This window comes from Citrus clementina, unplaced genomic scaffold (assembly GCF_000493195.1).
Source record: "Citrus clementina cultivar Clemenules unplaced genomic scaffold, Citrus_clementina_v1.0 scaffold_8, whole genome shotgun sequence".
NCBI lineage: Eukaryota > Viridiplantae > Streptophyta > Magnoliopsida > Sapindales > Rutaceae > Citrus > Citrus x clementina.
This window is the reverse complement of record NW_006262022.1, coordinates 9072515-9085451: the sequence shown is the minus strand read 5'-3', so window position 1 is coordinate 9085451 and position 12937 is coordinate 9072515. Positions and strand designations below refer to the sequence as shown.

The following is a 12937-nucleotide window of genomic DNA, read 5'->3' as shown; positions in this document are numbered from 1 at the left end:
ATTGTGTGGTTCCCTATACTACATGAGATAGTGGGGGAGCCTGGGTCTTTGCATTTTAAAGGAATTTTATGTTGGAGTATAGAACTAACGTTTTCTGTTAAAAATGCCTTCTTTTGAACATGCATATTTCTCTTTTTAGTACAAAGGTCTTTAAGAAACTTGGCATAAGATGGAACTTGTTTAATAGCATCTAGCAAAGGAATGTTAACACTTACCTGTTTGAAGATTTCAAGAATCTCACCTGTGGATTTTCCCTTCTTTCCTTTCGCTAACCTCTGAGGAAATGGAGCTTTAGGAATATATTCTCGTGGGTTGGTTTCTTCTTTTTCCTCCGGTGGTGAGTCCTCAACATTCACAGGTACGATTTGATTTTCTTTTGTCACCGGCATCTCCACTTTGTTGTCGACTTCTTTTCCTTTTCTCAAGGTCATGACTGCTTTGACCTCTCCATGCTGCTGTAGTGAACTGGTACTTGCTTCACGTACTCCTTTAGGATTAGGCACTGGTTGACTTGGAAATTTGCCTTTCTCAACAGTCATTGCCAATGTCTGAACTGAAGAAGCAAGTTGTCCCACCATCTTCTCGAGGCTTGAAACTGATTGAGCTTGTGAGTTGAAGCCTGCTCTCAACTCATTTCGTAGTCCATCAATGGTGCGGTTCTGTTGCTCAATCGTAGAGTGAGTAAGATTCTTGAGATTTTGGAATGAATCCTCCCATGGTCTGAGTTGAGAGTAGTTCTGGTTCTGATTGTATGGTCCAAATGGGGGCTGAGAGGCTTGAGGATTTTGAGAAATTTGTTGCATTGGTGGAGCTGGAGCTGCTGGTCCATTCTGTTGGAATCCTTGAGACCATGAAAAATTGGGGTGGTCTCTCCATCCAGGGTTATATGTGTTGGAGTATGGGTTGTAATTCGATGGTTTTCTCATTACACCTATGGCATTGGCTTGATCTGAGTATGAGTCATGGTCATGTGGCTCTGTTGATTTAACAGTCGATAACGATGCTATTTGTCGAGCAAGACCTTCAACCATCTCCTTGACTTCTTTGATTCCCGAAGTTGACTCGCCAATTTGAACCTCATTTACTCCTTTAATTCTTCTAGTATTCCTAAGTGATCGACTCTGTTGTTGGGAATTATCCGCTTGTCGCTGGAAGAATTCCCAAATCTCGGATGCACTTTTTGACATTAGCTCTCCTCCACTTGTTGCCATTAGCCATTCTTGCATATTTGGCAATAATCCCTCCAAAAAGTATTGGCATTGGTGCCATTTCTCGTACCCATGATGTGGACACTTCAAGAGTAGCCCATTGAATCGCTCCCATGTTTCGAAAAATTGCTCGTCATCTTTCTGGGTAAACTCCGAGATTTCCCTGCGAATAGCATTGGTTTTATGCACTGGGAAATATTTATTTAAAAATTTTGTAACCATTTGTTCCCATGATGCAATGCTATTAGCAGGCAATGTATTAAGCCATGAACGAGCTCTATCCTTTAAAGAAAATGGGAATAGTCTAAGTTTAACATCATCGTCTGAAAAATTTTCATATTTAAAAGTTTGACAAATGGCATGAAAATCATTCAGATGATTATATGGATCCTCATTTTCTAGGCCATAAAATGTGGGGAGACAATTTAGCACACTAGGTTTTAATTCGAAACTCCTAGCAGCTACATTTGGGTATCTTATGCATGATGTACTCAAATTAGCTAAGGGACTGAAGTAGTCCTTAAATGGCCTCTCTTGTGGTTGCAAATCCATTTCAAATTTATTTTTAATGTGCTTTTGTGTGCGAAGTGTTTTTTCTAATTCAAGGTCGATAGGTTCAAGATTAGGTAATAATGACCTACGACCATGCATGCAAAACAAATAAAATAAAAAATAAAGATGGGAACAAAACAAATAAAAATAAAGAAGAGGGAGAAATTACAATACTAACCTTATTGCGCTATTAAAACCTTTCTATAAAAATACACAAAAAAAATACATTAAATAAATTAAATAAAAATTAAATTAATAAAATAAACAAAAATTACAAAGAAAAAAATAACTTGAAAATTAAATAACAGAATTTTAAAGAAGAGAAAAAGAAAAGAAATACTAACCTTTAAATGTAGATTCACTCTTTTTTTTAATAATAAAAAATACAAGAAAACAAATAAAAGAAATTATTCACAAAAATTAATTCTATGAATTAAAATTACTTACCTCCCTGGCAATGGCGCCAAAAACTTATTGTGCAAATTTTAATGTACTCGCAAGCGCACGAATCTATTATAGTATAGATCAATGGTGACGAGTGTCGATCCCACGAGGAGGTGGATTTTAATTGTGTAGAATTAATTTTGTGAATGGGTGATTGGATTTGTGGTGGAAATGGTTTGGAATATGCTACAACTTAAATTAAAATGGCGAGAATAAATTCTAAAATTGGTATTGAAATGGCGAGAAGAAATTGAAGAGAATTCTATTGAAATAACGTACTTGGGTATCTGGATCCGTATCAACATGCATCATGGGCTAAATAATCCGTATTAATGCCAATTAAATCATGAGGGGGGAATCCACACCTCATGAACCACGCTCTAATCAATATGGTGCTAAGGGCTTATCGTGCCAAATAATAATAACCTTGTACCAGAGGGCCGGTGAAACCAAGGCGGTACTAGACAAGATTAGTATTATTTGTCGACGAGAAGTCAAAACATCCACAAAAACTAGAGGGGAAGAGAAAATAAATTTACCAAATTAAGCCCATGACACATGTTGAGACTTCACCTTCAACCCAAGCTTGAAAGAAAATTAGCCACTCATAATTGAACTAGGGGCAAAATGGGAATTTATTAAAATACGAAGAAAATACAAGATGGAGAAGGAATTACAGAAAATGGATCCCAAAAATGGATTCAGAGATATCAAATTAGGGGGGGAGGCCCCCTTTTTATAGATACATGGAGTAAATCATGGCCATCGGATTAAAAACAGTTTGGACGCTCAGGATTGCGCCACGTCATCAGTCAACAGTCCACGGTTTGACCACGCGGATGAACAGTAACACGGTTTGACCCGACTTTGAACAGTAACGCAGTTTGGTTGAAAATAATCCTGTGTGATGCATGCACCGTACGCGGGATTTTTCGTCCACTGATATGCTGCCACGTCACCATCAACAGTACATAAGAATTTTAGTCCAACAGGATCGTGACACCTCATCAGTCAATGCCACATCATCGGTCAATGCCACGTCATCATCCGTCTATGTGAACAGTGTCGTGAACAGTAACGTATACAGTGATGTCCGTTCCGCCGTCTGATCTCTCCTTTATTGTGAAATGACTATAATGCCCCTAAAATACATAAAATACTTAATTAAAATAAAACACATGTAATTAAATCACAAGAAGGTTAAATATATAAAAGTAAGGGTTGTTAGTAAGACTTAAAATGTAAAATGACGGTTTTCTCCTTTATAAATATGCATTTTCTAACACTCAACATGCCTCAGCTAGACATCCCCAAACATGCAAGTGCTTTAGACTAGGCTTCTTACTTGTCCAAAACTCATGAGAGATTTTGGCAGTTGCTTTAGTTTGAACCCTATTAAAGATATACACTTGCGTCTTAAGCACTTCTCCCCATGGTGATTCTAGTAAGGTAGAATGACAAATCATAATCCTCACTATATCCTTAAGCGTCCTATTTCATCTTTTGTCTTCCAACAACACCTTATTATACTCCTCACCGTATCCTTAAGCATCATGTTTTGTCTTTCAATAACACCATTCATACTAGGTGAACTTAACATATTGTACTGTAGGATGATACTGCATTCCTCTATGAATTTAGCAAACGGTCCTAAACGTTGTTCACTTGAACCATCATATCTGCCATAATATTCACCACCACGATCAGAACTGATGCCTTTAATTCTTTGGCTAAGTTGATTCTTAACTTCAACCTTAAAATTTTGGAACATATCCAAGGACTGTGACTTTCCATAAAAGAGACATTTGTAGCCATATCTAGAAAAATTATCTATGACCGTTATTAAATATTGTTGACCATTCCAAGCAACCACAGGGAATGGCCCACAAATGTCCGTATGTATGAGTTCTAAGACATCCAAAGTCCTATCGGCATCAAATCTCCTTTTATTGGTTTTTTTTCCTTGATACAGTTAACACAAATATCAAACTCTGTGAAATCTAAGGGTTCAGGAATTTCGTTTGACACAAGTCTCTCTATTCTCCGTCTAGATATATGACCCAAACTCCTGTGCCATAACACAACTGAATTCTCATTGGTTAATTGTCTCTTTAAACTTAATGTACTAAATTGTAAGGATTCATTAAATGAAGTAATTGTATCAACCAAATAAAGATTATCATTACTTGACAAAGAACCAGAACCAACTAGTTTTGAATCATGAAAGAAACTCAATTTTCTATTTCCGAATAAACAAGAATAACCAGATTTGTCCAAAGCGGAAATGTAAATCAAATTTCATCTAACAGATAGAACAAAAAAGGTTTAATCGAGATCCAAATAAAATCCGGTCTTCAATAATAATCTGAATTTTTCATTTGCTTCAACTTCAACAGTCTTGCATTGCCCACATAGATGTATCTTTCACCATCACCAGGCTTTCGACAATTCAAGCAATCCTGCATAGACATACTGATGTGAGTTGTTGCACTAGAATCTATCCACCATATGTGTCTAAGTACTAAAGTTAAATTAATCTCAGAACAAACCAAACCATAACCTTCAGCTCCATAAAAAAAGTAATTAACAGCTTTTGGATCATCCGATTTCTTTTGCTGTTTCTTTTGAGGTGTTGTATATGCAACTTTCTTATTCTTTTTCTTACTTTTGTCTTTTCTTTTACACCTTATTGAAATTAGGCTTGTTAAGAGTATATCAATTTTAGTCTTTTTGTTCTTAATAAACCTCTGTTCAAGTTTTGCAAGGAACTCCTTAGTTGTAGTTTCTTTTCAAACATTAAACCCCAGAATGCTTCCAGAATATTCTTTTTTATAATCATCACACATGCGATTTGATCTCTCCTACCTTTCAATATCCTTCTTGTTATCAAGGGTACTTTCATCCGCAAGTGGTGGGGGAGAATCAACCCTTAACACAATGTCAAGATCCATGCCTGTGAGAACTATTAAGAGGTTCTCTTGCCATGACTTGAAATTAGAGTCATTTAGCATAGGAATAGAATTAATGTTGGCAGTAATACTAACAACAGACATAACTGAACAGAGAACAACAAACAAACAAAACAATCTCATATTAGTCTTAAAACAAAATTAAATTCAAATAAAGGTAAACTTCATCTCAAGATTATGGACACTCCATTAATATTTCACATTTGGACAAACTATTAACTTGTAAGTGATATCTTGATATAGTAATCAAATACTAATAATAAGAACATGTCAAATAATAAATCTTCTTTTGGGCCAATTTGTTGTTCACATGTAAAACCAAATAATCATCACGTATTTATTACCACTGGTACACATGTAATTATATTAAATATGGACCTTCAATTAATTATTCTAAAAAAATATATAAACATACGAATATTTGAATTTAAGATTGCATAAAAAATTACCAAAAATAAAAAAATTTGGGTTAAAGTCTGGTCAACGGTTAAAGTCAATGGTAAGTGGGAACTGGGAACAATTCCAATTAAAAATATTCTAATTATTTTATTTATAATTTTTAAATTTTAATTTTAATAAAATTAGATTTCAAAATATGAATAAACTTTTAAATATATGTAATTGGTTTCACCAAATATATATAATTATTTTAAATAATGTATATTTTATATATTTTTTTTATAAAATTTGAATTCCAAACCAAATCTAAGCTTGTCAAAGTGAAGCCCAGTCGAAGTATGCCTCATCCGTAGGCTGGTTATTACTGAACCCGCATTGTAGGATGGATATTTTTTACATCCTGGGGATCGGAAACAACTCCAACTCAAATCTCATGCGATCAAAGCTCATTGGACCTTTCTACTCAAAATAAATGCTCGTCTTAAGAAGACCAAATTACCCAAGGAACCAGCAATATGAAAGTGACATGACTCGAAAAACTTTATTTAGTTATGTGTTTGAAATAGTTGTGAAACAATAGTGCAAGTGTTAGGAAATTGGTGGGTGAAGTAGACATACAGCTAAAATAAGAAAATAAAGAAAAAACACAAAAGAGGACACTAAAAATTACGTGGTTCGACTTTTAGACTACGTCCACGGGCGAAGACAGAAGAAAAATATTTCACTAGTGAAATAAGGATTACAAGTATTGTAATATTTTAGCTTACAACTCAAAACTCTAATACACCCAATCTCTCACTCACTAATTACATAAGAGTATTAAAACTCTTAATCTCTCACACAACTCTTTCTCTTTTACAAAACAGAGAAGAGAAACTTAAGAAAAAATGGAATGAATAAAATGAGGAGGGAGCCTCTCTATTTATAGCCAAAGTTTTGGCTATTAAATTTTTTTTTTCTTCTCACCGCCATTATCTTCTTCACTCTTCTTTTTCCTTATTTTCTTTGGGCGGCACCCATTTTTCTTCCTCTTTCTTCTTTGTCAAAGTTTCCCTTTTTTTTCTTTCCTTGGCCGGCACCTCCCAACCATAACTTTGACAGAAAGCAACTTCCAGAGTCCAGGTACTACTATAAAAGAAAGTGAAGGGACGGTATTGAAGAGACTTTCAAATAAAGAGAAATCAAAATATCAACTTCAATTCAAAGATGGATTTGTTAATTAACTGCATACTGTGGCTTGTATTCACATTGGTTTGGGTGATGGCTTTAAGTTTCGTTTCCAGAGGACGACACAAACAGCTTCCACCGGGACCGAGGCCTTATCCAGTGATCGGAAACCTTCTGGAGCTAGGTGCTAAACCTCACAAGTCACTGGCCAAGCTTGCCAAGATTCATGGGCCCATAATGAGTCTAAGACTTGGCCAGGTGACCACAGTAGTGGTTTCTTCTCCAAGCATGGCCAAAGCCATCCTTCAAAATAATGATTTATCATTCTGTGATCGAATGGTCCCTGAAGCAATCTTGTCACTGCCCTTCCCGCACCATGAATTCAGTTTGGCCTGGCTTCCAGTTTCAACAATGTGGAAAAATCTTCGAAAAATAAGCAACATGCATATTTTCACTAGTCAGAAACTCGATGCCAATCAAGAGCTCCGGCGCAAGAAAATCAAAGACCTTCTTGCTCATGTTGAAGACAATTTCCGTGCGGGTAAAGCAATAGATGTTGGCCAAGCTGCTTTCAATACTTCACTTAATTTATTATCCAACACAATTTTTTCTATTGATTTGGTTAATCCCAATGAGCGAGAGTTTAAGGATACAGTTTCTGGTATCTTGGAAGAAGTAGGAAAGCCTAACTTGTCCGACCATTTTCCTCTTCTCAAAAAGTTTGATCTGCAGGGGATAAAGCGCCGCATCACAGTTTATAGTGCCAAGATGCTCGAGGTGTTTGATCGCTTGGTTGATCAACGATTGAAGCATAGACAAGAACATGGTTGCAGTATTAGCACCGAATGTAAAGATATATTAGATACTCTTCTCAATATTATCCAAGACAAGAGTGTTGAGATTGAAACAAAACATCTCAAGCACTTTTTTGCGGTAATATTTCTTTTCCTTTTTCTTAATTTCTAGTACAAATTACAAGTTAAATAACAGTGTTCGTATACCAGGATTTGTTTATTGCGGGGAATGACACAACTTCAAGTACAATGGAATGGGCAATGGCAGAACTACTCCACAACCCTGAGGCTTTATTGAAAGCAAAATTGGAGCTAGAACAAACAGTTGGCAAGTGTAAACCAATTGAGGAATCTGACATCACTCGGCTACCTTATCTACAAGCTGTTGTTAAAGAAACTTTGAGATTGCACCCTGCAGTTCCCTTATTACTTCCCCGCAAAGCCACAAAAGATGTTGCAATTGCAGGCTTCACAGTGCCAAAAGGTGCACAAGTTTTTGTCAATGTATGGGCTATTGGCAGAGATGAAAGCACATGGGACAACCCACACACTTTTATTCCCGAAAGGTTCTTAGGGTCAAATGCTGATTTCAAAGGCCAGAATTTTGAGCTAATTCCCTTCGGAGCTGGACGACGAATTTGTCCTGGTTTACCATTGGCAATCAGAATGTTACATCTAATGTTGGGTTCACTTATTAACTCTTTTGATTGGAAGCTTGATAACCACAACATGGACATGGAAGATAAATTTGGCCTCACCGTACAAAAGGCTGAACCCCTTCATGCTGTCCCTGTTGCCATCTAGTTCTATACTATAGTTCGTAGCCAATATATAAAGCGCTTGGTGGTAGCCACTATATAAAGCGCTTGGTGGTTAGTTATATGTGTGTAATCATTCTTAAGTGCGGGCGCTTTCATTTTTTTTTTATGTAGACACGTAACTTAACAGAGTTAATCTTTAATAAACTATAAAGTCATGCGATTTAATAGCATTGAAAGCTGACTCTATTAAATTGCACGGCTTAAAAGTTTGTTCACATGAAAAAAAATGAGAGTTCCCGCACTATATTATCTCTTATAATTTATCAGCATCTATCTAATTATTCAGCTTGTTTAATCATTTTTGAGTGGATTAATATTTTAAGCAAAATATGTAAAACTTTGAATATAACAAAGGATCGTTATATATATCTTTTAATAAATCTTATTTAATCAGTACTAGTTTTGCAAGTGAGGATGATTTTTTCCCTATCTCAGCAGTTGAAATTATGCGATTATCCATTAAATGTTTGCGCGATGTTTTTGTCTCTTTCTTGCGTAAAAAAATATGCATGCAGGGTCATATTGAGTTTTTTGCATGGTATATACAATATCAGTCCAAGTCATCAAGCTAGCTAATTTGGCAATTGTATGATTTTGTCCGTACCACCGACATCTTTAAATAATGAATTACTAGAAATGGAAGCAAGATATATTGCAGAAATGTAATTGTCAAAATGTAATTGTCAAATGTAATTTGTCAGATTAAATTAGCTAGCGAAGTTACGTACGGATAGAGAAATTGTTTATCTAAAAAGGCTAAAGTGAGAGCGTAATAATAGTATTGTTTTACTAAAACTTTCTCAAGGTGTAAGAGTCCTAGAGTAAGAGCCTAATAGCTTAATATGAGATTGGCAACTAAAGTTGTGCACAGATAGAGAAACTGCTTGTCTCACAAGCATAAAGTAAGATCCTAATAACAGTATTGTGTAACTAGAACATTCTCAAAGTAAGAGCCTAATAATAGAATCGTCGGACCAGAACATTGAGGAAATCAAACTTTAGACTTTGACTTCCAATTGTATTGGATAAACGGCGTGGCCCAGAAGCTGATAGATAAGTGCCCAATAACAATATTTAAGACAAGTCTTAACATGCACAAATTATAAAGTTGTTCAATTTAGTCAAAAAATTAAATAAATAATTTGGGAGACTGTGTAATATTGTTGTATGATTGAGAATTTTTTTGTATGTAATTGGGATAGAGTAAGGCAAAAAACCATTAGGAGAATGTAGTTTAGTTATAATAATTTTACACATGGTGGATATTATTTAGTCATTCTTGATGGCTATTTTTTTTCTTTGATAGAGAAGTCTTCCACGTAAAATTTTTGTTATGTGATTGATATTATCACTACTAGAAAAATGGTCTTTACTGACTTTAGAATAGTGTCAGAAATTGCTTTCACTGACACTTGTTAATTGTGTAAGTAATCTGGGAGTCAGAAAATAGTGACACTTGTAAGTGGTGTCAGTGATTACTATTACTACAGTATCACCGATATTATGACACCATAGTGTTAGTAGTTATTGATATTTTATTAGTGTCTATGATTATTGTTACCATGGTATCACTAGTTAATTTATTTTTAAAAAATAAAAAATTGAATTGGATCATTGCCTATTGATTTATTGGTAAAATTAAAAGGCACCAAAACATAACAAAAAGAAATTGATTTATATCACAAAATCTTTTATTTCACATTTTAATATTATTAGTATATATTACAAATTCCAAAACTTTAATAACAAAAATATGTTCGAAAGAAAAGGAGCTAAAGTGAGACATAACTAAATATTACAAATATAGGGATGGGAGTGAGACATTATTTATCTCACTTGTATATACGGGACGGGTCTGGGATTGGCAAATCTCATCCGATTCCGTTTCATTGCCAACTAAGAATGATAATTTTTCTAATTGGGATAGGATCCCCTAGGATCCCATCTCTTTTGGGACGAGATTGAGACATATTTTTTTCCAAAAAAAAAAATATAAGGACGGGAGTGAGACATTTTTTCATCTCACTTGCATATACGGGATGAGACTGGGGTTGGTAAATCCCATCCCATCTCTCAATTTAGTTAAAAATTTGAAGAAAGAATTTGTGAGATTGTGGAGTATATGTTGTATGATTGAGAAATTTTTTGTATGTAATTGGGATGATCTAAGAAAAAAAACCATTAGGAGAATGTAGTTTAATTATAACAATTTTACACGTGATGGATATTATTTAGTCATTCTTGATGGCTGCATTTTTTCTTTGATAGTGAAGTTTTCCACATAAAATCTATGTTATGTGATTGATATTATTCTCCTCCTTTATTTTGTTTATATGCTTATTTGACATATTTTGTAGAGAATTTGGGTGGGAACCAAAACTTCCTAGCATTATTTATCACGAAGTTTTAATGTGTGACATATTTTTTGTATGTAATTGGGATACATATCTAATACAATTCGATGCCCAGCCTAGCACGACACGCACAAGGGTTAGGCCAAACTTAGAATTTTAGGCACGTGGACCTTAAAAGCATGGCACAATTAAAGATGGGTTAAGGCACGACACGTGAAAAAGACCGCAATAAGAATGTTTTCTTATTATTAGTATATATTACAAATTCCAAAACTTTAATAACAAAAATATGTTCGAAAGAAAAGGAGCTAAAGTGAGACATAACTAAATATTACAAATATAGGGATGGGAGTGAGACATTATTTATCTCACTTGTATATACGGGACGGGTCTGGGATTGGCAAATCTCATCCGATTCCGTTTCATTGCCAACTAAGAATGATAATTTTTCTAATTGGGATAGGATCCCCTAGGATCCCATCTTTTTTGGGACGAGATTGAGACATATTTTTTTCCAAAAAAAAAAATATAAGGACGGGAGTGAGACATTTTTTCATCTCACTTGCATATACGGGATGAGACTGGGGTTGGTAAATCCCATCCCATCTCTCAATTTAGTTAAAAATTTGAAGAAAGAATTTGTGAGATTGTGGAGTATATGTTGTATGATTGAGAAATTTTTTGTATGTAATTGGGATGATCTAAGAAAAAAACCCATTAGGAGAATGTAGTTTAATTATAACAATTTTACACGTGATGGATATTATTTAGTCATTCTTGATGGCTGCATTTTTTCTTTGATAGTGAAGTTTTCCACATAAAATCTATGTTATGTGATTGATATTATTCTCCTCCTTTATTTTGTTTATATGCTTATTTGACATATTTTGTAGAGAATTTGGGTGGGAACCAAAACTTCCTAGCATTATTTATCACGAAGTTTTAATGTGTGACATATTTTTTGTATGTAATTGGGATACATATCTAATACAATTCGATGCCCAGCCTAGCACGACACGCACAAGGGTTAGGCCAAACTTAGAATTTTAGGCACGTGGACCTTAAAAGCATGGCACAATTAAAGATGGGTTAAGGCACGACACGTGAAAAAGACCGCAATAAGAATGTTTTCTTATTATTAGTATATATTACAAATTCCAAAATGATTTTACAAATAACCTGAAATTGAATCTTTTAATATATTTTATTAGCCCGAGTTTTTTAAATTCATTTAATTCTTAGTTTAAAAAAGTACTATAATTGATTTATATTTATAATTTATTAAATAAATAGTTAATATCATGATTTTAATGAATAAAATTATAAATATCATGATTTTATAAATACACATTGATATTATTGTGAACTATGATCTATGACTTTATGTAAGTCTAAGCTAACATTATGTTAACCCTTAAGAAAAAATTATTATTATTGTTGTTGTTAAGAATTAAAAGAAATTCTAATACTATAAAGTCAAACTTAATAATTAATATTATATTTTCTTACTATTATTAGTTTATTATTATTGAATATGAACTTGAATTTTGAATAAGGTAAGGGATAAGTAATATATTTATATGAGCACACTTGCATTTTTTAAAATAGGTGCCCCCAAAAGCCTACTTGAGTGATTTTTAAGTAGTTTTTTTAATTGGCTGTTATGATTTGAATATTGGGGAGATAAGGGTTCCAGATTTGATTTTTGCTTTATTGCCTCCTCCTCTACCTTTTTTTTTTTTTAAATAACTAACACGCATAAATTTAGATTAAAATAAAAATAATGGTTGAGAACTAATGGATTGGATGATATGACATTGATGCTATAATATTTATGCTTCTTTATTCTCTATCCTGATCAACGTTCCTATCAAATTTTGAATTAAATTTTATAGGTTAACCCAAATAAGAGAAAACAATTGTACTCAACAAAAAAAAAAATGATGAGCTAAAAAATAGTCTAAATATGACTCTAACAAAATAAAGAATGCTTTCCAAGATAACTAAATTTAATTTTGTCTTACATCAAGGTGACACTAATACAAAATTAATTAACAATGATGGTTTTCAATGGCATAAGATGAGGATTTTAAAACCAACATCTTAGGTAAACATTGAAAGAGATATACTTTTCATGGCGGTTCATTAACCGTCATTAGATGTGTATTTATAATTACGGTTATTTATTACAAGGTCATTATTTGTATTTACATAAATTTTAATGACTTT

At 33.8% G+C, this 12937-nt stretch overlaps 1 protein-coding gene and 1 non-coding gene across 2 annotated transcripts; both read left to right on the top strand.

The window, feature by feature from the left end:
* Positions 1-1275: 1275 nt before the first annotated feature.
* LOC112096503 lies at positions 1276-1379 on the top strand. Its single transcript, XR_002904406.1, has one exon. It is a non-coding gene; the product is annotated as a small nucleolar RNA R71 (small nucleolar RNA).
* A 5246-nt stretch (positions 1380-6625) lies between these two features.
* LOC18035409 (geraniol 8-hydroxylase) lies at positions 6626-8651 on the top strand. The gene is made up of 2 exons (XM_006423598.2): positions 6626-7672; positions 7744-8651. The coding sequence occupies exons 1-2, from the start codon at positions 6779-6781 to the stop codon at positions 8335-8337; spliced, it is 1488 nt and encodes a 495-aa protein (XP_006423661.1). The 5' UTR covers positions 6626-6778; the 3' UTR covers positions 8338-8651.
* Positions 8652-12937: the final 4286 nt, after the last annotated feature.